This window comes from Python bivittatus, unplaced genomic scaffold, assembly GCF_059951505.1.
Source record: "Python bivittatus isolate LINGU-HERP-01145 unplaced genomic scaffold, Pbiv_v1 ctg000080_np1212, whole genome shotgun sequence".
Lineage (NCBI taxonomy): Eukaryota > Metazoa > Chordata > Lepidosauria > Squamata > Pythonidae > Python > Python bivittatus.
This window is the reverse complement of record NW_028277035.1, coordinates 38,430,716-38,458,472: the sequence shown is the minus strand read 5'-3', so window position 1 is coordinate 38,458,472 and position 27,757 is coordinate 38,430,716. Positions and strand designations below refer to the sequence as shown.

Below are 27,757 nucleotides of genomic sequence, written 5' to 3'. Positions count from 1 at the left end.
TCAAGATACTCGCTCCTTCTGCTTCATGCTGTTCCCTTTGCTAGAAGACTTGTTTATCTCCTCTTCTTTTTCCCCCACCTTCTGTCTTGACCTGGCTCTGGATGATGCCTGGAACACAAAGACTCATGCAAGAGAGAACGAATTCAGGTGAAATGGGAGAGAAATTTGCACTTTCTCTAATGGAAAACTTGGCAAATAACTTGGAACTGGCACATAAGAGTTGCTGCAAGCTTGCTGCCTAAGTAGGAGTGGATGAAGTATAACACAGATTTTTGTGTCCATGGGGTATTTTCTGGTAAAAGGAAATTTCTTTTCCACTTTCACAGTAATGGTCTATTTCACTACATAATAAGGCACGAGATTGACTGTTTGAATGGTCATTCATCTGAAACAGAAAAGAAAAGAAAAACTCTTTCTGCACATATGAAAACTTATATGCCAATGAGATGAAGGGCTCTCATCAGAGTATGATCATTTGATACTGTATGTGTGCAGAGACTTCAATAGGAGAAAATCTTTCTGTGTGGTCACTGGGAGTCGACACCCAACTCAATGGCACACAATCAATCAATTCTTTAATTTGCAGTCTGAAGACATAGTAGTTTGGTTGCTTGCATATACAATTTTCAAGAACTTTTCCCATTGTGTGAATTTCTCTAGCTCATAATGTTGAACATATTACAAATCAAGCTGGCATTTCTCCCCCCATCTCTCCCCCTGCCCATTTCTTTCCTGTTTCGAAATGTCAAATGAGATTCTGTGTCTGCCCCAATCTGCATACATCAGCCCAGGCATTCAGAAGTCATTACTCTATAGACACAATCTCAGAACAGTTTACCCTTGACCTCTTACTGTGAATCTGATATGCGCTTTTCTGTATCTCAGTGGTAGAACATGTTCTGCATGCAAAAGGTCTCAAGTTCAACCCATGACATTTCTAGATAGGATTGAGGAAAAAAAAAAATCTTAAACCAGAGGAAAGTTGATTCCTATTTCCAAAATAATACTTGCTGCCATTCGAATTTTGGCAAAGTTACCTACAAAACATATATTTTGCAAGTTTACATTTTGTTTGTTTACTTATTTTATTGAATTTAGAGGCCTCCCAACTCCACACAAATCTGGGAATCTTACATGATAAGATAAAAGACAATAACAACAAAAAGATCATTGAAATCCTTGAAAACAATATCCCCCCAAAAAACCCATCAGGGACTCAACAGCCACCCTACCATATTTATCTATTATAAGTTGGATGTAATTAATTGGCAAGAGAGAGGTTACATGTTAGTTGCATTCAATCTTAAGACAGGGAAATGTTCCAACTTTTCTGTGCATTTGTTTCATTCCAGTGATTTTTTTTTTTAATGGCAGCATGGATGGAAAAATTTCTAGCCTATTTTTTTGAGCCTGGAAATTGATACTACTTGCTTTTACATAATCCAGATCAATGTTGCCATAAACACCATTTATAGTACCTGCCATGTGATTACTTTTTCCAATGCAATGTAGAAATGTGCACATATCCAACAAAATGAGTTGGATATAATTCATGAAAACAGGGATGAGTTCTTTCAGGACATTTTCTCAAATCTCTGAAATACGTTTAGGACACATTTGCAAGTGTTTGGGACCAGGGGTTTAAACCAAATCCTGTGAAGCTTAAACATCATTAATACAACTCAACAAGAAGTATACAATACCACTCCATTGACTATGTAGCCAGGTTTTCTTGGCAGCAGTACGTTCTTCATATATGTGTAATTGTCTTCCTAGTATATCCATTGCTCTGTGATTTGCTACCTATTGAATTAACACAGCAATAAGATTTCTAAATTTCTAATTTGCAACAAGACGTTTTGAGTGTGGCACTGAGTGATAACTTTGCCTGTCCCTCTTTGTGGCCAGGTAGATTGTAGTTAGCTATTAGGAGGAATTTCCTGCACATAAGAACAGTGAACCAATGAAATAGGTTGCTTCATGAAGTGGTACAGTATGTTCCTCTTTGCTGGAGGTCTTTAAACAGCGGCTGGGTAGCCATTTAACCAAATTGCTTTAGCAGATTGTGTACTGACCAGGGAATTCATTCCAACTCTTGGTTTATATTTTTCTATTCTAAGGAGCAATATTTCAGTCCAAAAATCAAGATACAGTGGTACCTCTACTTATGGACTTAATCCATTCCGTGACTCTGATCGCAAGTCGAGTTGGTCGCAAGTCGAGGTAAATTTTCCCATAAGGTTCAATGTAAATACGGTTAATCCGTTCCACCCTCCGAATTTGGTCGCACCCCGAAGCAAATTTTCCCATAAGGTTCAATGTAATTACCGTTAATCCATTCTGGCGTCCGCGGACCATGCGTCAGGGGCGGAAAAGCGCCCGCGCACCGCGCGTCAGGGGCGCAGCAGGGCGGCAAAACGCCTGCGCACCATGCGGCGGGACAGAAAAATGCCCGTGGACCACGTGTCAGGACAGAAAAATGGCCGCGGACCACGTGTCAGGGTGGAGAAATGACTGTACCTCAAGGCGGAGTTTGCACATCGAGGTAAATGTTTGGGGCCGGAGCTGGTCATATATCGAAAATTTCGTAAGTAGGGGCGTTCGTAAGTAGAGGTACCACTGTATTTCCTTTCATACTTTTGTAGCAAAAGAAAGGGACACCTGTTAAATAACTGGCAACTCTTCCAAATGTGTTAAGAGTTGGCTCAATGAATTATAATATTTTAAGGAGAGAGTTTATTATAGTCATCTTGCATTAACCTCTATATTTTGAGGTAGATAAAAAGGCATTCTGATATAGTAAGTTGGCAGCCATTTGGAAAGGTTAAAGAAGCACGTGGGCTGATTTTCTTTATCCTGATAGAACTGGCCAACTCTTTTGAGCTGAACTTCATAAGAAGGAAGTTTCAAATGCTAAAGTGGTTTTTTAGCTGGAGTATAGACCAGAAATGAGGGATATCACGTTCCAGATACTGGTCAAAATAACTGCTAAGGTGGTGATGTGAGAAATGCACTCACGACTCTCTCCTTGGGTTAGTCAGAAGTAAAGTTTATTGAAGCGTTTGCAAAGGCTGGTGGGCTTCGTTGCAAATAAGAAGCCACACTTCTTACAGATTTCAGCACATTTTATACAACCCTAGGCCAACGCTCATTCTTCCCCACTTCCCCCATTGGCTGAGGTACTCTGAGGTCACAATATTTTCCGCCCACCTACAATTTCTTCCTGGTCCCTCCCACTTCATACATCACATGTTCATGGTAAATAGGTGATTAGCTATGCAGGGTGTAGTTTTTATTAGGCTAATAAGGGTTGGGGGGGCAAGAGTTCATGCATTCCTAAAAGATCTCTACTAAGTATCACTTTGGACAGGTCAAGCCACCCCAAACTGGTTCTGTCTTACTTGTCTCATCCCAGAGAGATTCCCCCCTCCCCATTTCCTGTCTTGTGGCCCCTTGGTAACCATGGAGATGTCTCCTTATCTCTCCCTAGCATTGGGCAGCTAGGTACTTAGTATTGCAGCTGCACTCTTAGCATGCTCAAGTTACTGTTTCTTTGTCAATAATAACAGATATTTTATCCATCTTTCACAGTGACTTTCACCGATCTCGGATTTCTGTAAATATTGTTCTTCAACTGGATTTTCCTAAAAACATCAAATAAGAAGGTAAGTATGATATTTATTTATTTGTTTATTTATTTATTAAATTAGTACACTACCCAACTCCCAGTGACTCTTTTTTCACACCCTTCCTTCCAAAAGAAACTAGACATAGTATATATATATGGAAACCTAAAACTTGATTCAGCTTACTTCATAAAATATAAAACAGATAAGCTTGTTTATTTGTTTTTGAAATTATGTGTGGATGACAGGTTCTCTTCTTGCTGTACCTTTTCCCCTAAATATGTTTCCTTTTTATATTTCAGTATTTGCCTGCTCTGTTTTGAAAGGGAAATTCTCAGTAAATCTTTCTCTATATGTGGGCCTGCTCAGCCACGTGTAAATAAATATTCTGCAAATAAATATTCCACAAGGTTTTCCTAAGGTTTGTGACATCTAGGTTTTGTCTCCCTGCCCCCACCCCCCTAAAAATAATGCAGCATTTTGTTTTTTCTGAGCTCTGGGATGAAGGGAAAAGTTACTTGGCAAAAGAGGTCAGAAACTCTCCAAAGACAAGGGTCCTGGAAAAATTTGCTTATGGTACTATTATTTAGTTGTTTTATTTTTGAGACCTCTGGTCCAACTATGTAATGCCCTCATATTTTTAAGATGACCAAAATTGGGAAGAATCACAAAGAGTTATTCCCAATGTTAGGAAGTCATATTATTTTACAATACAATAAAAAGTATTCTTCTGAATTTTAGCACACTGGTAAGGTAGCTTCTTGTTCATGAACGTGTACTTCACAATAAATCTGTTGGCTTTAGGAATCCTACAAGATGTTAATGTTTTGTTACTGTGGACTAGCCTGACTACAGTGAAGGCTGTGCAGATGTTCAAAGAGATGCTTTGTTTATGCTACAGTTCAAGTGAAGCACCCCTCTAAAGCACCTGGTTGAAGCCCATGGAATCTTAATTCTAGCCAGTTGTGCCTCTGCTCTTCCTTCAACAGATGTGTTCCTTAGCCTTGCCTTGACAGTTTGTGGAGGCAGAATAACTTGCATCCCTGAGGCACTTTGCTGTTGCGAGGATCAGCAGTACAACTACATGTAGTAAAGAGCATTCTCAAGGCAGATCCATCTGCCCAGCCTAGCTCATGGAGGCATTATCAACTCATGAATGGGAAATGAGATGCACTTTATTCCCCAATCTCCCATTTCTCTCTTTGAGTAAATTAATCATTATATGGAGTTGGGGGGGGGGGGGAATCAGTTCAGTCATTCTTACTCCAACTGTAAGTCAGTGGCCATTCAACCTTACCCCCCAAATTAAGAAAGTATTATATTATTCATTTCCAAGCTATCTTAGATCACTAAATTAACTGTCAGATAACAATGCATTTTTTAGAAGTAGCAGGGCATCCAGAGCCTTTCAAACAATACCCTGAAATCAAACAAATTATTGTAATCAATGAAAGTTTCAATTAAGCACGTCACTAGAGTGGGAAGAAATTTCTTGCTAGTGATTTATTACAATGAATCACACTAAAACTAGAAGAGGCATGGAACTGGTTTCTATCCTTAAATTAAATGCTTTGGCATAAGCAATTGTGTAATTTAATTTTAATTTAATGTATTAACTTTATTATAATTTAATTGATTAAATGTGCTAATTATGGGATGGAAACAATAGGAAGAGTAAAGAAAAGGCCAGTGGTATAACTTTCTTCCAAGCCAGCTGTGCCCAGAATCACAATTTTGTCTCCTGAATAAGATGTCATCTTATTTTTCTAAATCCCAAGGGATTACAACAGCCCAACCCTTCTGGGAATTAAGAAGGCTGTTAGGACATGGTTGTTCCAGGAAGCCCTTGAGGACTAAAGTGGATGCGGTCCCCCTGCAATTTGTAACTATATGTATTGTTTTCCTAATACAATAAGATTAATAATGATTAAGTATTGTCATTGTATTGCTTTAACCCTTGTTACATATCAGGTATATCCCATTTAGAGTTAGTTGTGATTGAAGCAGCTCATAACAAGCAAACTTATTTAACATATATTCTCTAGCAGGGTTCAGACCCATACACTTTGGCAAACAGCCACAATGTCAATTAAAATCTGGATCTTTGTCAAGGCCTTTAACTGCAGAGCACGATCAAGAAAGCAAGATTCACAGAGACTTTCGTTAATGATATTTAATGCCAAGAATTAGGGGTTAGAGTCCAGAATCTTAGAACTAAGATAGGAATCCTCCAATCCTTCCTTATTGATTATGTGCCATCAAATAGTATCAACTCTTAGCAACCACATATGTAACACATCATGATCACATTATACATAATCACATTATTATAACTGTAATATCTGTTTCTGTATGCTTAAATAAAATTTGCTATTCCTCAACTATTTTGAGATGTTTCAAATTCTAACATATCACACCTACAGTTGAAAAAAGTGTAGCAGGGCTAACAAGAAGAAAAAAGACTAGAAGAAAGAATGGGTTTAGTAGGGAAAAAAAACCCTAACCATAAAAAAAAGTTATTCTCTTGGGGACCTTGGTAAATGATGCATTTATTTTTAATTCAACCATTTCTCTTTTTACCAGAAGAAAGTTCTTATTGCAGGGAAAGGTCTAATGTGCCAGCATAAAATATTAATGCAGAGCATAGATTGTGTTTCAAAAATATATTATTGCTATTATTCTACAGAATCCTGTAAAATGTGCAGATCTTATTTTGAAGCAACCATATATTTGTTTTTAATATATGTTTAACAAAAGCTTCCAATATGCTATGCAGCATAAAAGAGAAATTTAGACCAAAAAAAAAAAAAATCGGTCTGTTCTGTATGGTTGCCATCTGTCTAAAAAGTCTGAAAAAATGCTCAACTATTAAAATTGGAACATAAGGAAAAGAGTTTCAAGTAAAGAGACATTCCCTCTTGATGTGCTTAGATTTATGCATGTGGCCTCAAAACATATTTGAGAATGGGTGTACAGAGCCTGTCCCTTCCTCTACATTTCCTATAAATGTCCTTAAGCCCAAGACTTTCCTGAGGAAGGAGATCTGAATGAGAGTTATACTCATGCTTGTTTAAACATGAATAAAATTCTTTATGTGATCAAGTGCCTGATAAAACACATACAGTATTCCTAAGTAAGTGTTGTCTATATTGCATGATTTTTCAGCAATACCATTAGACAAAGTGAGGCAGTTGTCTCTAGGAATGGATCCTGGGATGTAGATTCTGGGACTTAGCATCAACATGTTGGAGAAGACAACTGTGGTTCAGGACTAACTGCAGATAAGGGAAGCAATGTCTAAATTTATTTTTAACTCATGTGATCTGGAAGATATTGTATATAGTGGATATACACTTTCTAGAGATCAGTAACTCAGACAGATACCCATATTCAGGTGAGCATCATTCATTGCACCAGGTTAGAACCTTGCTAAAATATTTAGGCTGCAGCTATTTATAACAGGTGACAGCATCTGACCAAACCTGTATGGCTAAGCAGGGTTGGGCCTGATAAGTACATGGGTCGGATTCTACCAGAACTGTAGACTGGGAAGTTGGAAAAACATTCCAGAAGAAACAGCAAACTATTTCAGTACGATTGCTATGAAAATTACATGGATGCATTCAACCACCAATGTATGCATTAAGTTTCTAGGTTGGGTTGAAAGAGAGTGACTGGTCCAAAGTTAGCTGAATGAGCTTCCATCACTGAAGATGGACTTCATTCTGGGTCTCCCTATTCCTAGTTCAACTTCTTAAGCCATTGCACCACACTTACTTTAGCACCTATGTGGACAGAGATATAGTCACTTCACCATAACAATTCTGGCCCAGGCAATGTGGTTTGCTTGGCTGAAGTGGATACCAAAAGAAATTTGGATGGCCTGGATCCACTTCTGGCCAGAGCTGCAGAAGAAGACATTATGCACAGAAGTCATCCAAGCCTCAAAGAGCTTTAGTGGTTACCAAGGACCACCAAGGTGACCACTTCTCCGTTGGCAATCCTTAGACATGCACCAAAGCCATCCAATCTGGAAGAACTTCAACCAGTGCTGCAGGAGAAGGCTACTTCAGCTTTCCTGTAGTGTCAGATCTGCAGAAGAAGGCTGAGAGGGGCTCTGAAGCAGAATCTCATGGTCTCATCCCCAGAAGAGAGAGGACTATGCTACTTTGCAAAGCTCTGAGTACTTATTTCAAAGCTTTATAAAAAATAAAGTACCCCTTCGAAGTTTCACACAGCGCTAATAGAAACCCTTTATTTTTCTTTAGCCTGATCTGGAATTAGGGCATGAAGATGCTCACCCTAAACAACTACCACCTAGACAGAAGACTCAACAAGCACATGGTAATCTTGTCCCAGTCTTTCCCAACTTAGTAGGAATGTATTTTTTTTAATGTTAGAACTTATTCCCAAATATGCATCAATGAATATTATGCAAATCCATGTAATGTTTCACCTTCCCTTTTGTTGAAGTTCTCCTTGATTTTGGAAATCTGCAAGGTAATGTCCTAAAGCAAAAGGTATTTAAGGCATAGGTATTACTAGTGGCCTACCCATTCTCCTGACAAATATCCATAGCCGTTGCTGGCTCCTCCTCCTCCTCCTCCTCCTCCTCCTCCTGCTGTGGAAGATATTCTCTTTTCCCACATCCTGAACATTTCCCTGAATAGTTCTGATGACTTAATTAAACGTGAAACAATGTAGTAGAGAGAGTAGAAGCTGAAGCCTGATTTGCATAAGTCCCAAGTTCCTCTGGAGACAGGGAGATGTTAAGGATTTTTTATTTGCATTATCCTACTGGACAATCTCATTTTTCTTGTTGCTCAAGCATTAATCTGTTGTACTGTTGAACTGATAATCCACGTGGTTGGGCTTTATGAGGGACCTTGTGTTAAAAAGAGTGATTCCACTCTGAATAGGTGGGCCTCTTCTTCAATGCTGCCCATACCCTTCTCTTGATTCTCTGGACACAGTCTATTGCTAAGAGAGGCAGGGCAGGGTGATTGGAGGATGCAGATCCTTCATTTCGCATTTGTCATTGTTCACATGGCAGGTGATCAGATAGCAGTAGAGAAGAAGAAGAAGAAGAAGAAGAGGAGGAGGAGGAGGAGGAGGAGGAGGAGGAGGAGGAGGAGGAGGAGGAGGAGGAGGAGGACGCCTAAGAGGCTTGAGAGTCACAGATCAACAGTGAGACTTCTGCAATGCTCTAGGCCTTGATAGATGCAGTCCTGCACACTAAGGATTATCCACATTTCAGTGATGAAACACAGGCAGGGCAGAGAGAAAGCAACCTTCATAATAACTTCCAGGTAAGTAAGTATATTAATTGTAATATATGGCATTAAGTAGATTTTGCTGAAAATATCTGCATGAGATTGTGGAAAAATACAGCTTGGTTTATAAATGCACTAATCCAATAACATGATTGCTTTTGCAAGAATTTCCAATTTCCTAGGTTTTGTTCTTTGGTGCAGCTTGTCAAATATCCTAACAGTTTGTTGGTTTTCAAAAAATATAATTGCTCAGTCATTAATATTCTTCAGCTCTATTTGTATGAGAGTCACTGTATCCAGCTGGGGAAAGTATCATTTGAATAAATTATTCTCATATCATAAAAGCACTTTGGTATTTTGCACAAAGACAGTTGTAGCATATCTGGGGTGCTAACCATATGTAGAACAATGCCACCACATTTTTACACTTTCAGTTAAGATTTGTTTAGCTGTCATTTGATGGATGTGTGCTCTTCCACCAGATTCAGTGGCTGATTCAGTTCATTCTATCAGCTGGATTCAGAAGCTACATCCAAACAAACAGCAGATCATTTCAGAAATAATTGTCTGAATGGAATTTTATTTTTGTGTTCTGTTTATCTTTTAAAAGAACCCAATTTAATCAATCATAGATCCATATGACCTGCTGGTCAGTTCACCGAGCACAGTGAGTCTATAAAATCCTTGCGCTAAATGGCAATCTGTTTCTGAGACTGAGGGGATCTGCAGATGCAGTACTGATACTAGCTATTCAGAGAAGGAAAAAAAATAACCATTCATCTGAACTAGTGCCTAAATAGCTTTTATGTTTCCAGTCATTGGAAGGTCCTTCTTTCACATCAGAAGAGTGTGATTAGATCAGATGCAATGCCTCTCAGGTCCTTCAGTGAGTGATAACTACAGTAGTGAAATTGGACAATTTACAATCAAATTTCCCCTTAAAGTTGTCTTAGCATTCATTATTTAGAGATACATAGCCACTACGCATGGGAGTTCCTCTATTTCATTATGGTAGCCAATAGCCATTGGTTGACATTAGATAGTACAGCTTCCTGACTTTTCTTTGAGGGAAGAAATCTTAGTCTAACTTTACTCTTTCCATGTTTTGGAACTTTTTCTAACCAGCTAATTCATTTTAGATTAGCAAGTAACTTATGCATTAGTGATGGTAGTGGGGGAGATGGAGAAATCTTCTGATATTTTTGCAACATGGTGTACAGTTTTATTAGATGGAACATTAATAAAGCTATATATAAATCTACTGGAGTTAAGTGATACAGTAAGCTGAGCTGGTTACTACATCAGTGTTAGCCATCTTAATGGTTAAAGCAGTTGCTTTAAAAATGTAAATTAATTAATTTGTATCAGTGATTTATATCCAAAGAATCCAGATGTTGCTGAGATGCAATTTCCAGCAAGCCCAACCAATGCTGAGGGTTGTTGGGATCTGGAAGACAACAACAGCTGGAGGGTAATAAGTTCCTTATTCCTGACTTAAACAAAAAAAGAAGGAATGTCATATTCTTCTCATCTTTCCTAACCTATTGTCTTCCAAATGTGTTGAAGTATGAAGTCTATGTCCCCTCTCATTGAGAGGCTGATCCCTAACATCTTAGGTATTGGCTTAGGGAAAAACACTACAGGAACCAAAATACTAGAACATAATGTATTTTTTTTTAGATTTTTTTAGATTTAGATTTTTTTAGATTTAATTAAACGAATTAAACTGATTAATTTAGTTTTGTTCAGGAGTTAAGGCATCACATTTTCTCCCATAAGAACAGTTTTGTGAAGCAGGTTAGGCTAAGAGAAGCGGCTGCCCAAAGTTATTCATAAGCTTCTATGCCTGAGAATGGACTTCAAGTTGGGTCTCCCCAGTGCCTTAACCACTAAATCTCACTGCCTTTCTCTCACACTTTTAGGTAAGTACTGACATTATGAACCTGAAATCTGCTTGGACCATACCCCTGGTTCCTTATAATCAGCCCTCAGTTTGGGCTTTGCAATTTCATACCCAAGCAAGAACACAAGAGACAAACTGTAAGGCCAATGGACCAGAAACCTGATCCAGGCTGGCAAAGCATCCAGGTTCCTTCTCTGTGCCAGTGCTTCCCAACCATGGCAACTTTAAGATATGTGGACTTCAGTCTAAGGAATTCTGGAAGTTGAAGTCCACAAATCTTAAAGTTGCCATGGTTGGGAAACACTACTTTGCACCCACTGATAGCTGTGAAAGCTCCTTAGCCCCTTTTAAGCCCTTTTTTTTCTTTCCGCCAGTGCAGCAAAGTGACTCCACTTATAGTAGTGCTTATACAACCACATCCATATTCCTCTTTGTTTAGTTGCCTCTGGTCTGTGTTGCCTGGCAACAGGCCTCTGCAATCTCCTCATAGACAAATGCATCTCTTTCTGTCATACAGATTACTAATCTTGTTATTTTGTGGGGATAGGTCTCATTTCTGAGCATGTACGAGATGAGAGAATGGCATGAGGAGGAAAGACATGATGCCTCCCCCCAAATCACCCCCTCCTCCTCCACCTCTTCACAGTTCTTAAGGATAGAATTGGGAACTTTGCTGCAGAAGAGACAATAGATGAATTAAGGCAGTCTCATCATTCTTCAACCTCTATGCCCCCAAACCTGGAGGGCATCAGGTTGGGGAAGACTAGTTTAACCTAACATCCATGTGTCTAGCAACACACAAAGGGCAGGTCTACCTCACCCCACCCCTGTTTCTATGTCTCAAATGCTCACAAGCAGTCTGAAGGCAGTCTGTCACCACCCCTGCTTCTGCCACCAGAACAGGTCTTATTCTGTTCCTCAAAACCAAGGACATGGGCACCCACACGGGAGACAAGAGAGGGGGCAAGTGATAGTACACTGCCCACAAGGTCTTCACGGAAATGACATAACTAGTGCAAATTGCATAATTTGCATCATTGGTGTGATGATGTCATAACACAGACGACATCATTGTAGCTTCTAACAGACTGATGGATAAAGAAGCCAAGCAATCAAATACATTGTCCAAAATTTATTAAGACAATAATACTTTTTAATGTGCCCTTTCTTCAAGAAACTCTGACTGCTATGAATCCCCTTTTCATAACTTTAACAGAAATATTGTATAATTGAACATACAGTAGCCCAGGTGGTCTGTTTATCTCTGGCAAAGGGCCTAAAAGGGGCTAAGGAGCTTTCACAGCTATCAGTGGGTGCAAAGCAGTGTTTCCCAACCATGGCAACTTTAAGATTTGTGGACTTCAACTCCCAGAATTCCCTAGGCTGAAGTCCACATGTGCCCTTCTAATGACATAGCAACTTCTAGAATTACCCAGCTATCACTGAGGTGATATAGGATCTGTCCTCATTTCAGCACAGTGGTGGTTGGAAGATGTTATCAGTCACCAGGAAAGAACCTGCTTCTGTCAAAGGTAACATCTGACTCGTTTCTTGCCTCTGAATTCCCCTGCATCAGGAATGCAGAAGTTCCGCTTAATCCAATACAATTATCAGCAAGCAGACATACCCAAGATTGAACTATCCAAGGGTGATTCCCGAATTTCTTAAAACACTTAACTGTTCAAATTGAGGCTGAGGTTTCCAGCAACTTTGGGTTACAGTGGGTGTACCTTTTTCACTGATGCCTCTTCTTTCACAGACCTAGCAATGCTTCAAGCCGCTCTGCTTCCCCTTCTTCCTCTCTTCTGTAAGGGAAGAGTGGAAAGCATTGCAATTAATTAATTGACTTCATATTGATTTCCTAACATTCAGATCCCAAAGGCAAAAGATAGCCACCAGCTGACAAGGATCCAGACAGGGTAATAATGCAAGCTCCTTTCAGTGTCTTCCACTACAGTTGCTAGAAATTTATCCTTAACTTTGCAACGTGCAAGGAGGATGGTGAAATTAGTTCAAAATCTGATTCTTGTATTGAATTTACTTAATGGCCTTAGAGAAATAACCCTCTACTGCAGCCTCACAGGAAAATAGTACCAATATCTCCTTAACCCAGCTTTGGAAAACCTGTAACTCACAGGCACATAAAGCTCCTAAGGGCTTTTCTGCAGGTCATCATTGGTAGCAGAGCTCTCCCACTTCTGCTGCTGCACATTTCCTCCCTGCTAAAATTTTACTAAGGCTCTGCAGAAACCATCTGATATGCAGCGAGGGTTGGGGAAAATGAAGAGTAAATCTGCTGTGCCTGGTTTCCAAATTAAACAGACCTGGCTTGGTCCCCAGATCAGAAGCTCTTAACTCTCATTATTTAGTAAAGCATAAATGGGTTACATTTTTTTGTTTGTCTTTTCATTCACTGGAACTGAATAACATCTGATGAAAGTCAGAACACTATAAAGAGAAGAAGCCTGCCAAATTTCATAGAAATGAGTGCAATGGAGGTTAAGATACATTTAAACCTGCTTTTTTAAAGTGTCTATAACTGGAAATCACTTTATGGGGAGGACAAATTGTAACAAATTTTAAACAATATGTATGTGTGTGCGTGCAGAAAGAAGGGATGAGGATAAATAATAAAATTGTCCCTTCACCAATCAGTGTTGAAGTGAAATCTAAGAGAATAATTCCCCATCTTTTCCATCGGGGGGGGGGGGGACTTAAACTAGACTTTTCTATGCCTTCAGAAGAAGGCATTGGCAAACCACTTCTGAATATCTTGTCAGGTAAACTATAGGGACTCATCCTGGCGGTTGCTAGGAGTCAACGCTGAGTCGACGGCATAAAACAAGCAAACCCCATGTCTTTTCCATTACCTGATGTGGTTGTTCATACAGCTCACAAAACATCACATACAACTGAAATTATATGGTGTGGCAAATAGTTAAACTATTTCTCTTTCTTGCAAGCTCTCTTCACCCCTTTCAGGATGCTGTGATTGGGACAGCCAGTTGTGATCTGATTGTAAGAGCCATTATGATCTGAAGGCAGATCCATCAGTCTAAAAATCTTTCTTCTTTCCCTTCCCAACCTGGCACTTTACATAAACAACAAACGTCTTTCTCCCCCTTTTTGATAGCTGCTGTATGTAGCACTTCCATTTGTACCTCACCGAAGCTAAACAAAGAGGAATGAGGGGTTTTGAATCCAAAAAAAATGACTTAGACTCATTCAGGTAAAAGTCTACAAGGCATATGATTTGGGCTTTACCTACTTTTACTGCAAGCAGTAATACTGCCACTATCACTGCTGTGGCTACCACCATTGTCACAACCTGCTTTAGGGATTTTCCTTGTTACTATGAGATATCAGCCAAAACTTCTATCCTTGCTGCAGAGAATGGGAAGATAGCCAGATCTTCTGCTAGAAGACTCTCAGTCAGTTATTTTCCAGGGCTCTTTAATGGGTGAAACAGCAGGCAATAGTTTGACTGGCAAGAGCAAAGTTTAAATAACCTGAGAAATAAATGGATTTGCCATCAATGGAAGAAGTGGAAGGGGGATTGTTGAAGGAAAGGTAGAGAAATCTTTAAAAATAATTCTTTAATTGAGGATGAGAGACAATGTCAGGTAGCATGTTTTGTTCTATTCACAATTGTTATTCCTGGTTGCAGTTTCTGTTCTGCTGCTTTTTATGCCTTAAATGAAACCTAAACTTAGCAAATACCAGGAAAAAAAAAAGTAAGGAAGAGGTGAATAACAGGCGACTGTCATGTTTTTATGCATAATGTTTGGCTCTGATCCTGCCTGCCTTTGACATATGGCCATTGATAGATCACCCAGCATAAAAGAGATCCTCAGTCTTCAAAAGTTTGAACATATTGCTGGTTGACAGGATTGCTGCAGAAGAGATAGTGAAACACTTTGAGGCGCCTCCAGATGCTAAGTTAGTACAATAGCTGCTGGAAAAAATACAGACTAAATTCATATTTCTAAATTCATATTTCTTTTCTGTTGTGTTCAAATCACAACATCTACTCCTTTTGGCAAGTAAATAGTGTCCTGGTGAAACTGCTTCATAGTTAACATACAAATTACAATAACAGATTAAATAAAATGTGCCCTTCATCCACCTTTTATTTAATCTGCTCAAAAACAAGCTGGTGTTTTTCATCTGCAGTGTCAACTTTTATTCCATACTAGCTTATATTTTTCCAATATTAATACCATTTGTTTATTCATTTATTTCTGAATGTCCAGATAATGTTCCTCCCTACCTGTTTCACTGCTGAGTTTTTTCTCTGACAGGAATGTTTTTTTGAAGTACTCCCCCCCCCCCCCAAAATTTCTGCTTGGAGACATTATAAAGGAAAGATCACAATTTTAGATATTCACTGACATAACAATACAGCCTTATCTGGCTTGAAGAGATGGTTGGTGATGGGATGGACCCTATTTCTCCATGATTAAAAGATGGAATATTTTTCCACGGTGGAATACTGCATTGTTTGGTTATCTTTATGTCCCACTTTCACCAATAATATAAGCATATTTTATTAGTCTGAACACCTGGCCTGCCCAGTTAGAAGAAGTAGTTAATGGGTAATGAGAAAAACCTCTCTGCCAAAGAACTGGGGGACCTCTGCCATTCATAAATCAGGCTGGTTAACTTAAGGTTCCCCTCCAGGATTGTATGTAGCCACCTTAATCTCCCTTTTTTTAAATCCTCACAACCCACTGTAGCTATAGTGCTGATCTAGAAGTATTTTTCCTGAAAATCTGAAAATCATTTGCTGCTGTTTTGAGGTGGACGAAATATGAAGTTTGTAAGGTAGGGCTTAAATTATTTGTGATGTGGCCCCTTCCTGCCTTACGGTTTTCAGTTCACTGATTTCTTCAATAACCCCCCCCCCAAGAAAAACAATTAAGTGTGGTCTCTGTAACAAACGTTTATCCATTCTAAGCCACATGGAACAAATATTCTAACTTCCTCTAATGCTGTTTTCCATTGTTCCTCTTCTATGGCCTTCTTGAAGAAATTGCTTGCTAATTTCACCACACTGATGTCATAAAATCCGTCCTGTCCTGGAATTTGTTAGAAGCCCGGGTGTAAGAAAAGGAGTCTTATAATTCTGTCATACATAATTAAAATTCAGCTTTCACTGTTTGTTGCCTCTCTTAGACTGGCATACAAAATTTGGAGTGGGGGGAACCGAGAGAAATCTCCCTCCTCATTCATATAGCAGCAATAATCCTATCAGCAGCAGATTAAAAAAAAAAAAAAACCTGAAAAGGGATGAGTAAAGAAAAGCAGCAGCAGCAACCACAGCAAGACTGGTGAAATTTTCCAAATAGCTAAATGCAGTAAATCTAGTTAAGGGAAGAATGGTCCCAGTATCATAGTTATAACCTTTGAAGTGCCTATCCTGCAGTGTCTGTATCCACAAATTGTACAACCATATAAGCTGGTCTATGACTGTAACAAATACTTGATTGATTGAGTGATTGATTGATTGATTCCCCCATGAACAGCAGTACATAGCGTAGTATTCCCAGTTTAGTATGATGAAGGTAACTGCAGTCCTATGCGTAGTTACATGTAAGGTCCACTGAGTTCACTGAAGCTTTAACCAAAGATCTTTAGCCAACTGAAATGCAGTACATAAAAACCACCATCTGAATTGGAGCTTGGTCTTGAGGACTGAGAATAGGAAAGGAAATTATGAAAAGGCGGGGAGGGCACTACTGACTACCATCATTGCTTGTCTAATGCCCACTGGGACAAATGAGAGGTATGTTTGCCTCCATTGCCAATATCATCAGTCACACCCAATGAGGCCATTGGATGCTCCTCCCTCTTTCTGCATGCCCCTCGCCTCTTGGTCAACACTGCAGCTATTTACATCAGGATGTTCCCCCCGATGTTTCCCAAGTCAAGTCCCTCTTATTTAGCCTGTTTTAGCAGAAACAAAAAGTCAGGGCTGGAGCTTGCTTTTTTTGGACCTTCTGAATGGTTACAAATTCCCTAGAAAAGGAAAACAGTAAAAAGAATTTGCAGTGCAAGCACTGCCTTGAATTGAGCCAGGCCACTGGTCTATCAAATTCAATATTATCTATATTGATTGGAAGCAGGTCTTCTCAGTTTCCAGCCTATTTGCTTGGAGATGTCAGGCCTTGAACCCAAGGCTTTCTATCGCTGGGGTATGGCTCCCCATCGATTTGGCCTGTCATTGGAATCCTAAGTGTTTCATCTAAATTTGAGCTTTTGCTTCAAATTAAAATTAATAGCACCTAATTTTTATCTAGTTTTTAAAATCATATCATGGCATCAGATTGTTAAAAACGATAAGAGTTTTGGCTCAAGTGTGACTGGCTTTAGGTTTCAGCAATTACTACATCTACACATTGTGAATGTGTACTTTGTTGTGAGTATTTCCTGTCTTCTAACTTACTTTGTGCATCATCAGACAAACTAAACCTGTAAATCATTATGTCATTCCTGCTGTGGCTGTCTCAGAATTAACAGGCTTGCATCAGAGCACAACATAATGCAGTATTCAGCCCTCACTCCAGCCACATGAATTAAATCCTCTGTACCTATTTCTTTTTTAACATGTTCTGGAGCTAGAAGAGAGTTACCAATTCTCATATTTCAAACTTGCCCTCAACCATAAAACTTGAACATCTGATTTTTGAAATTTAAACTCATGAATGAAATCTGATTTACAACTTTTTCATTGCATGTCTGAGTTCTGAAAAATGCCATAAGCTGATGAAATCTTTTCCCCCTTCTTTAGAATGTTAGACTTGGAAGGAAAAAACAACAACAACAACCCTGATTGGTTGGTATAAGTTTAGGGTTCTTAATTATTTCTCCTTTTTCTGAAATAATTCTATCATAACAAAGAAGTGTTTTTATGAATGCCGTATCTCCTTATACTAGGCAACAATAAGCATTAATGTCTATTCAAAGGTAACATCTGACAACAAGCATATGTATGAAAGTGGAAATGCATACCCAAATAGTTACATATTTTAGACTCAATTCAGTCAGTGTTAAATAAAAGTCCAGTTGAAATCAATGTAACAGGTGCAGAGCTCTGTGCTTAAATCTTGTTGTTCTATTGTAATCAAGCGTGCATTTAGTTTCTCTGCATTACACCCACATTCTCCAGAGAAAATCCTGGCTCTTACAGTTTGCTTAGCTGATGCAGTACAGAAAAGTAACTATAGAGATTTCCCAGTCAATTGTTATTCTCCACTTCTCAGATGTAAAGTTCATAGATACTCATGCAATATTTGTACAAACCTCAACCTTAATCTTTGGGCAGATTATGTCTGGAACTGATGCATTTTGTCTTATCCTGATTACAGTTTTTATCTGCCTGTAATATTTATGCTTTTTTCCACTACAATCTTTCAAAAAGTATAAAAGTAGAGATTTGCAATGCCAAAGCCAGCATTGGAATTACCATCAGCCATTTTAAGTAGAACAAATAATTTCTCATCTCCCATCCAGTGAAGTTGTTAGTTGTAGATGAATTAAATTTATCTTCATCTATTTCAGATTATTCTAAATTCAGAGAGTAATATTTCACACAAGCAAATGGCCTCTCCTCTCCTTGATACGTCAGTCTTTTTAGAGGAATGAATAAATGAGTTTTTATCCTGTCACTATGGTTGTCTTTAGATTTTACATTTTCGTTATGTTTCATAGATACACGGACATACTAAGTTATTCTCCTTATATGGGACATTTTATGAAGTTGGGGTGAGAACTAAGGAACTGAGCATTCCCTTTTCCCTATACCAGAGAGAAGTGTTTTGAAGGCTCTTTTCAATAATGAGACAACTAGCAGCAGAAAGAACAGTCTTTCTCATCCTGGTATCCATCACAGTGTGAGATTTGCCCCGTTCGACAGAGAAACTCTCGTGACACGTGTGGTTCACAAAGAAGGTTTACTCATGCGTAACGTAGTAGTCACAAGCAAAGCCAGGACTGGCTTGGTACAATTGCATCACTTGTTATATTCCCCCCTTCCCGCGCTTTTTCCCGCCTCGTGATCGCGTTGCGGCTGTGGGCTATTAGGCCCCCCAATGTCCCCCCTGATCGTTCATGATGGCAGGGTCGGTCAGAGTCCATTGTCCTTGATTGCCAGTCCCCCTCCGGCTGGGTTGGTCCCTCCCTGCTACGTGCAGACCCGCGGGTTCTGTGCTGCGTTGCGATCTTGTTTCGCTGCCCTGCGGCCCCGTTCCTTGCTTGCTCGCGCCGTTATCAGTTCATAGTTAAAAGCTTCCGCTGCGGTTTTCCTGTTTAGCTGGCCGCAGGTGGCTCGTTAATTAGCGGCGCTTTCGGTTCCTCTTTTCCTCGCTAGCTACCGCCGGTGGAGTTCGCTGGCTACGAGCTTCCCCGAAGCCCCGTGCTGACCGAACCTGACATACCGCCCCCCTGAAGACAAGTCCCCCTCTTAATTGGGCTACTAGGGTGTTGCCCCCCCATCTGCCATAACGGTGTGCCTTTCCTTGGCTAAGTCACTTATAGGATGGGTCCCCGAAGGTTCTCCTTCCCCTCCTTCCCTTCCTTCGCAGCTGGCCACGTACTCCCTCGTATCCCTCCGGAGAGACGGCCACCAGAACTGTTCACGCAGGAGGTGGAAAGTCCTAACAAACCCACAGTGTCCCGTAGTGTCCTCGGCGTGCCCTCTCCGGAGCACATCCACCCGGCAAGCTTCTGGAACGTAGAGCCTCCCCTTGTGCTCCCAGCAGGTCCCTTGTTTCTTCAGGGAGTCCTTGTTGTTTACTAACCAGGGGTCTCCCTCGCTCGCCTCTGCACAGCGCCGCCTCAGCTCCGGCTCGGCTCCCTTCCCCTGCTTCTCCCTTGGGGGTTGGGCTCCGCCTTTCGCCTCCAGCTGGGTCGTCCTTGTTGGGTCCCTGGATTCGAGCGGCGGCTCCCTCAGTGTCCTACAACCTTCCAGGTTCCCCTGGCCGCAGCCAGGTCCCGGTCTATCGCCGGTTGCTTCACTCACGCTTGGCGCGGACCAGTCGGCTCCCGGCGCCGCTCCTGCCCCCGCTCTTGATGCCAGTGTGATCGCCGCCTGCTTTGCCACGGGGCCCTCGGGTCCCGCTGCCACCGTCTCTGCTGTAGCCGACCCCTGCGTTGCTGTGGGGCCCTTCGTCGTTGATGCCACCGCCACCTCGGCGGTCTCTGACCCCTCTCGTTTGTTGGTCGCCCTCGGCGCCGTCCTCGTATTCGCCTGACGGGCGGTTGGTCGCCCGGGCCCCGCTGCTGTCGCTGCTGCGGCTTGCCGGCCCTCGGCTCTCCGTCGCGCAGTCGCCACCTCGCCTAGCTCCGTGGGGTCCTCAGCTCCCGCGCCGCCTCCGCGGCTCGACCCGGCTTCCCCGGTGGTGCCGTCGAATCGCACCGTCTCTGCTGCCACGCTCTCTCGTGCGCTTGCCGCCTCGGCTCCTCTGCCGGTCCCCCTCGGCGCCGCCCTCGCCGCGTGTGCAGTTGGTTTCCCGGGCTCTATTGCCGCCGCTGCCGCAGCTCGCCAGCCCTCGGCTCGCCGTCGCCCAGCCGCCACCTCGCCGGGTTCTGTGGGGCCCCCTGTTCTCGTGCCACCTCCGCAGCTCGACCCCGTCTGCTCGGTGGTGCCGCCGAACCGCATCGTCTTGGCCACCCAATCGATGTGCGGGTTCTGGCGCGTAAGCCATGCCAGCCCCAGCACTAGTGCATGGCCGGCCCCCGGGGCAACTACTAAGCCTAGCTCCTCCCGGCTTGTCCCCACTGTCAAACCGACCGGCTCAGTGCGATACTGCGCCAGTTCCCCCCCTGCCGTCGATCCATCCAACTGGCTGAGTGCGAGGGGCTTCCTGAGTCTCCTCACGCTGAGCCCCAGCGCGGATGCCAGTACCGGGTGGATCAGGCAGTGGGTGCATCCCGAATCCAGCAAGGCATCGACTTTCGCCTCTGCTTCTGATCTCACCCCCTTGAGGTGGACCCTGATCCTCATGGGCGAGTAGCTTCTTCTGTCCCGCCCTTCCTCACGCTGCCACTCCGTTGGCTGCTCTGGGGTGCGCCTCAGCGTCGCCGGCCATCGCCTCCCGCTGGCTCGCTCTCCCCTCCTTGCAGAGCCGGGCTTCCTCGTGAGCCAGCCGGCTCCGCTGCACACCGCTCCACTAGCTGCTGTCTCCTCCCAGGATCGGTCGGGGTCCCTTATAGCCGGGAATCGCTGGCCCCCGTCCTTTGTGCAGCTCGCCAAGACCCCCTGCCTCGAGGGACACTGCACCATCCGATGCCCCTTGCCTCCACACCGGTAGCAGGTCCCTGCAGTCTGCTGGGCGTTTCCAACCTCGATCCTCTGCCGTCGGCTCCTGCGCCTCGCCTCCGGTGCCGCCTCACTTTGGTCCGCTGTGGCTGGTATCGGGGCTCGCGCCTCTCGCTTCCCCGGGTCTCCGGCATCCCCCGCCGTCTCCACCAGCCAGCTCCACTTCACTAGAGCCTCCAGGTCGTCCCTACTGGGTGCTCCCCCCTGGATCTCTGAGTGGAGCCTGTCCTGCACAGGGCGATAGGTTAGTGGCTTGGGGCGCCCCGAGAGCTCGCTCCTTGAGCTCCTGAATCGGGGCGCTTCTGCTGGCCGCCGACCCCCCTTCGCGCTCCCCGTCAGGCTGACCACTTCTGCTAGCCTGGTCTCCACGCCGCCCTCTGCGGCTGCCCCAGCCGGGGCCCTGGGTCCGCCACTCCATGCCTCCCGCATGCCCGGTACAGCTGTCGTCTGCTGCTGGAGGTCGCCCTCCAGCCCGTCCAGCCTCTCCTCCGGCTCCTGGCTCCCGGACCCTGCGCCGCTGCTCCCGGGAACCGCACGTCCCGTCAAGCCCTCTGGCTCCGTCCCGCTGCTGAGCGCCCGCTTGGCGCCCCGCGAACTGGCCGTGGTTGTGGGTCCCCTCTTCCTCACGCTAGGGACTGGAGTCATCTGCGCAACCTCTGGTCTAGGCTCCGTGCAGTTTCTTGAGGTCATATCCTCACTGCTGCCGTTATCGCCCGATTCCTTCTTCGCCTGCGACTCTGCCCCTGGGGCCTTGCCCCGCCGAAAGATGGTCTGCAACATCACTTGGACAGCATCCATCCGCTGCTCGATCTTGGCCTCCAGTCGGGTGAATCGTTCCTCAAGCTCTCGGGCCTCGGGTTCCGAGTCACTACTCGTCGCGACCCCCCATGCTGGCGACCCGTTGGGGCTCCTGCCCCCGCCGAACGACCACCCGTCCTCTGGCGCCCTCTTGGCTGTGTCCGTGCGCCATTCGCCCCGGACTGGTCCCGCCATCACGCCTTCGGATCTGGGCTCCTGGTAGCCCAGCTGGCACGCGGTTTCTCCATCGCTTGCCATCTCCTGGTGCCGTTAATCAATTCCTCTCCGGTCTTGGCTGCAGGGAAAGAAAGGTGAGCGCTCCTCGGTGTGTACCGGGTAGCACTCAATGTGAGTCCTGGCTTTATGTGAGATTTGCCCCGTTCGACAGAGAAACTCTCGTGACACGTGTGGTTCACAAAGAAAGTTTACTCATGCGTAACGTAGTAGTCACAAGCAAAGCCAGGACTGGCTTGGTACAATTGCATCACTTGTTATATTCCCCCCTTCCCGCGCTTTTTCCCGCCTCGTGATCGCGTTGCGGCTGTGGGCTATTAGGCCCCCCAATGTCCCCCCTGATCGTTCATGATGGCAGGGTCGGTCAGAGTCCATTGTCCTTGATTGCCAGTCCCCCTCCGGCTGGGTTGGTCCCTCCCTGCTACGTGCAGACCCGCGGGTTCTGTGCTGCGTTGCGATCTTGTTTCGCTGCCCTGCGGCCCTGTTCCTTGCTTGCTCGCGCCGTTATCAGTTCATAGTTAAAAGCTTCCGCTGCGGTTTTCCTGTTTAGCTGGCCGCAGGTGGCTCGTTAATTAGCGGCGCTTTCGGTTCCTCTTTTCCTCGCTAGCTACCGCCGGTGGAGTTCGCTGGCTACGAGCTTCCCCGAAGCCCCGTGCTGACCGAACCTGACACACAGATCTTATATTTCCTCTCAGCCAGCAAGACACAGAGGACATCAGATTGGGGAAGAATGGCTTAGAAAGTTGAACTAGGACTGAGGAGATCCAGGTTTAAATCTACAATCAACCATGAAATTAGAGCCTGCATAAGGACAATCACTATGTCCCAGCCTAATTTATCACAGACTAATGGGAAAAATACCTTTTTGGAAGATCATATATGTTTCTTTTAGCTCCTGAGAGGAAAGGCAGAATAAAAAATGTAATTAAATAAAAAGAGAAAGTTAAATTACCTGTGTCTTATCAAGAACAGATGTCAGACATACCCAAGCACTTACCTATATTCTCAGAAATGAAAATTTATGTACAGATAAACGAGAATGTTTTTATTTTAATGTTGTAATAATCTTAAGGTTATCAGATCTGCACACAACATTATGTTTTCAGTTTGGTACATTGAATATAGAGGAATTAGGAAACTAATATTCTTGTAGAACTTGTCAAACACAGGAACTATACATGAAAGTGATAAATCATGTCTCCTTCTAACTTAGCTTGAAACCTGGTGACTTCATGGGTACATCCATGCAGTTTACCTGGCAACAGTACAGAAGTGGCTTGCAATTGCCTTCCTCTGGGATGTTTTACAATTTCCCAGTCTTTCTTATAGTCCTGGGATTCCCTGGATTCTCCCACCCAGGTACTAACTGCTTAGGTTCTAAGCTGAGACAAAGCTGTTGGCGTCTGCTGAAGCAAAGGGGGCGGGGGAGGGTGTCGATAAATACTTAGTCATGGTTAGAACAGATCCACAACATTTAACAGGAAAACTTTTTAAAATGTTAGCCCACTTCTAAGGATGTCTACATCTGGATGTGTTATATAATTCAATGAGCAAAGTATGGTCTTTCAAAAGTTGCACAAGTAGTTGATGCTTTCATTTTCAGAGGTGACAAGTGGTCATTATTAGAAACCATTTCTCTTAAGATCAGCCTTGCAACATCTGCTCACTTAACACATTTCAAGTTCAGCAGCTGTCAAAGTGTCAGGCATGTATTAGTTCAGTTATATTTTTGGTGAGTTATCCAACTTGATTGTGGTAAATCGTAGATATTTTAAAAATGGAAGTTTAGCAGTGATTTCCAAATATCAATAGTTCTATCTTATACAAACGTTGATTGATTCTACTAGATAGAAAGGCCATTGAAAGGCCAGTGTGATGGAAAAGGAATTATTGTTATTAGAGCTGACAAATAGATAATCAGCTGCAGTTGGAAGACTGGCAGGTAACATTTAACCAACCGTCACAGTGCAAAGGAACAATGACCTCTTTATTTTTCTTCTAGCAGGAATAATTACCTAGTTCCGCTTCACAAGCTTGATTCCTATCAACCACACATTGCTTTCACTTGACAGAGAAGAAACAGCCCAATTCTGTTTCATCGAATGAAATGAAATGGAGAGAGACTAATGAATATACAGAGTGAATCCCTTCTTCACTCTGATTTGTCATGCCTTCTAAGGTTGTAGACCATATAAATACTTTGCAAAGGTCAACAGATCTCTTTGCAATGCTGCTAATAAGCTAAGAATTCTACATGGACCTGACTTTAACGTGTATTTCAATTAAGGGTTCCAAAAAATGTGGATTTGGACTTGCTGAAGTATGACAGATACACCCAAAATGGTGCCCTTTTGTAAAAACCTTATTCAACTATATTTGATCAGCCCAAACCTGGGTAATATTGCTGTTAAGAGCCATCTAAATGACATAAATAGTGGGCAAGTTTTGACTTCTGCAAAACTCTTCTGAATTCATGAATTACTGATAGGTGTTGCAGGTATTCAATTATACCAAGCATTCGGAAAAGGAGTGAGTAGTGCCCTCTTCTTCTGAAAATACCAACTGAGACATAACTTATGCCATGGACAAAGCATACAGAGATTTTCCTCATCAAGAAGCAAAGATGCTGGATATGAATTTTAGTTACTGCACAAGATAAAATGTGAATTAAATCAGTTTGCTTATTATTTCACGGTAACAGTATTCTCTACATTTAATATTACCTAATTCTATTTGAATGTCACAAGAGTTATTCTTAGGCAAATTAGGGCGCTCAGTATTGGTGTGTGTGGTTGTGCGTGCACATGCTTTCTTATCCTACTCCTAGGACGCCACAGGGATTTCATCAAGCCTTAAATGACTTCGAAAGAATGTGTTAAACCTACTTAATGGCATATTTTTTGCAACAAGAAAAATAAGTAGTGTGAAAGCCCTTTCAGATTCAAAGACTAAAAGTCTGTGGAAGTGACATAATGAAGTGGCGGCTCATCTACATTTTAAATGAATGTTCTGTGCTTTGGGGTAATTTGAGCATTAATAATTATATTCTGTAAAGCACAGCATTTCTTTCTAGGCAAACAAAGAGGCAGATAAACATTTTAGATATCTGAGTCTTATGAAAATAGATGAAAGCAGGATTTCCTTTCCATGGGAGCAAGAAAAAATAGTGGGAGGTTGCATTCAGATTGCTTATCAACACACCGCAAGATGAATTCCACAGGAAAGAACTACGATTTATTTCTCTTTTTAAAACAGAACAGTTTGATAATAATGGGGGAAAAAAAATAATGGTAAAGCCCCAGTAACTTCTAAAACCATTTAGAAGAACAGGTTACACAGGCACCAATAAAATAGCAGACCAACATGGTATAAGAAAATTGTATTTTTCACTCTATGCAATCAGGTGCTTAAATGGAATCTTTTTGAAATGAATGGATTTTCACAGCATGAAGAATTCATCATCACTCTCTAGGATAAAACATTGTAGAGTCTGTGAGAACATCATCCTTTCTCTCTTTATCCCAAGGAACATCCAGGAAGCAGTGAGGAGAGGCAACATCTCTGTCAAAAGTCCAAGATGTGATGAGAGCATGGGGGCATTTTAAATGCTAAAGAAAAAGATGATGATGATTCTTGCACTATCTCCTTTTATCCTGAAAAAAATAGGTCCAGTCTTCCCACAGTTGCACAAATGTTAGGTTTGGTGCTAATGTTCATTCTATTGTGGATCCATTGGGAGCAAAATGGCTAAATTCATTCCCAGTCGGATCCATGGCAAAGACTTTGAGGGCATCTCCTTCCTTGCCATTTCCCAGGTGGAGTTCCTCTCCCTAACTATCAATTCCTCTTTATAACTGTCAATCATGTTTAGCCACAAACAGCATGCCAGTGGCAATAATGATTCTGTATGGTCCACATGATGGGAACTGAAATGATTCATTCTTTCAACAAAATGGGTGATTATATCTGAGCTTAGCAATCTGGAGAATCACTAGATGGCAGCTTTTCTGTATCTCTCTGCTGCTATTGTCCAGATCTTTTGCTACGTAGATCTGATAGTCTAAAATAATTACTCTCAGTTTATGCTTATCGAATTCAGCAATTCAGATTTTAACTGTACAATCTTGAGTTAGAAGCAGTAGAAAAAACCTCTAGCTTTACACCCATATGCATACACAAATAAAATTCTGGAGATGAGGTAAAATACAGAAAGTCATCAGTGTCTTTGAAATGAATTGATCTCAGTTGCTCTTTTCATTCTGAGTTTGAATCTTGCATAGCTTGTAAAGATGTAGAAATGGAGGACTAATGGAAAATTAGCATACAGAAGGAGTAGAACCATGCCATTATGAATGAAAGTAAAATTCTGAAGAGGATTGGGGTTAACTAAGAATTGGGGGAGATGAGTTAATTATACAACATTCCCTTATCAATTTCTTCCTCTGTTCTTCTCAGCAGTTCATTAACATTAGCTCCTTCTTATGACATTTGAAGACGCAGAAGTCCCTGGCTAGTGATTTTGCCTCCTCCCCCCAACACACACACATGGAGAGGGTAACAATTTCCACTGAATCTACAACTAAAATTTCTGGTGTAATTGGGTAGTGGAAGCCTTACTGATTGATCATTTAAGGAGTATCTTAGCTAATTGTGCAGCTCTGTGTTTATTTTAAATAGAGGAGCAAAAGGTTTTCAATACATGTGGAGTCCTTGGTGCTCCCTGAGCTTGGTTCTTTGATTGCAGATGTTTCAATATCTGGCTAGGTAACACCATCAGTGCAATTCTGTTCAATCCGATTCAATCCGATTCAATTTGATTGGTTTTCAATACAGCATGGACATTGCTGATTAAACGGCATCTGGCAAGACAGAGTGGCTGTGGGTTAATGGCTCCTCTGTATCCAGGACGTTGTCATCGGTGCTAGACGGGGTAGCACTGCCCAAGACAGACCCAGTGCATAATTTGGGGGTCCTCCTGGACTCACGGCTCCTGCTCAAAGAGCAGGTGGCAGCCGCAGCTAGGAGGGCTTTTGCACAGCTTCGGGTTGTGCACCAGTTACGCCCTTTCCTGGATCGGGATGCTCTTCGAATGGTCACTCATGCCCTTGTTATCTCCCAGATAGACTACTGCAATGCACTTTCCATGGGGCTACCCTTGAAGAGTATCCGGAAGCTTCAGCTGGTCCAGAATGCAGCCGCACGAGCGATTTCTGGGATCCGAAGAAGGACCCATATAACACCTTTGCTCCATGAGCTTCATTGGGTACCGGTTTGCTTCCGGGTCCAATTCAAGGTGTTGGTTATCACCTTTAAAGCCCTACATGGCATGGGGCCAGGCTACCTGAGGGACCACCTCGCCCCCACGATGTCAACCCGTCCCACCCGATCTCACAGAGAGGACATGCTCTGGACCCCCTCGGCAAAAGAACTCTGATTAGCGGGGTCCAGAAGGGCGGGGGCTCTGCTGTAGCCCCCGCCTTTTGGAACATCTTGCCCCCAGAGTGAGACAGGCCCCCTCACTCCAGGCCTTTTGGAGGGATTTGAAGACTTGGCTCTGCCATCTGGCCTGGGGTGGGGAGGGAGGTTGTCAGAAATGGGGTTGGCT

At 42.8% G+C, this 27,757-nt stretch overlaps 1 protein-coding gene across 1 annotated transcript; it reads right to left on the bottom strand.

Moving 5' to 3' along the window:
* LOC148216671 (uncharacterized) lies at positions 1-21,918 on the bottom strand. Its single transcript, XM_088134681.1, has 3 exons — positions 21,466-21,918; positions 21,082-21,348; positions 1-108 (listed from the first exon to the last, which is right to left on the bottom strand). The coding sequence occupies exons 1-3, from the start codon at positions 21,916-21,918 to the stop codon at positions 1-3; spliced, it is 828 nt and encodes a 275-aa protein (XP_087990807.1).
* Between the last annotated feature and the right edge of the window lie 5,839 nt (positions 21,919-27,757).

What these genes read in the sequence shown, in the direction of transcription:
- LOC148216671 (XM_088134681.1), bottom strand. Translation starts at nt 21,918, where the DNA reads ATGGATGCTGTCCAAGTGATGTTGCAGACCATCTTTCGGCGGGGCAAG. An exon ending in AGACCAGGCTAGCAGAAGTG is followed by an intron (nt 21,349 to 21,465) that starts GTCAGCCTGACG and finishes CGCCCTGTGCAG; the next exon opens with GACAGGCTCCACTCAGAGAT. An exon ending in GAGGCAAGGGGCATCGGATG is followed by an intron (nt 109 to 21,081) that starts GTGCAGTGTCCC and finishes TTTGTGTTCCAG; the next exon opens with GCATCATCCAGAGCCAGGTC.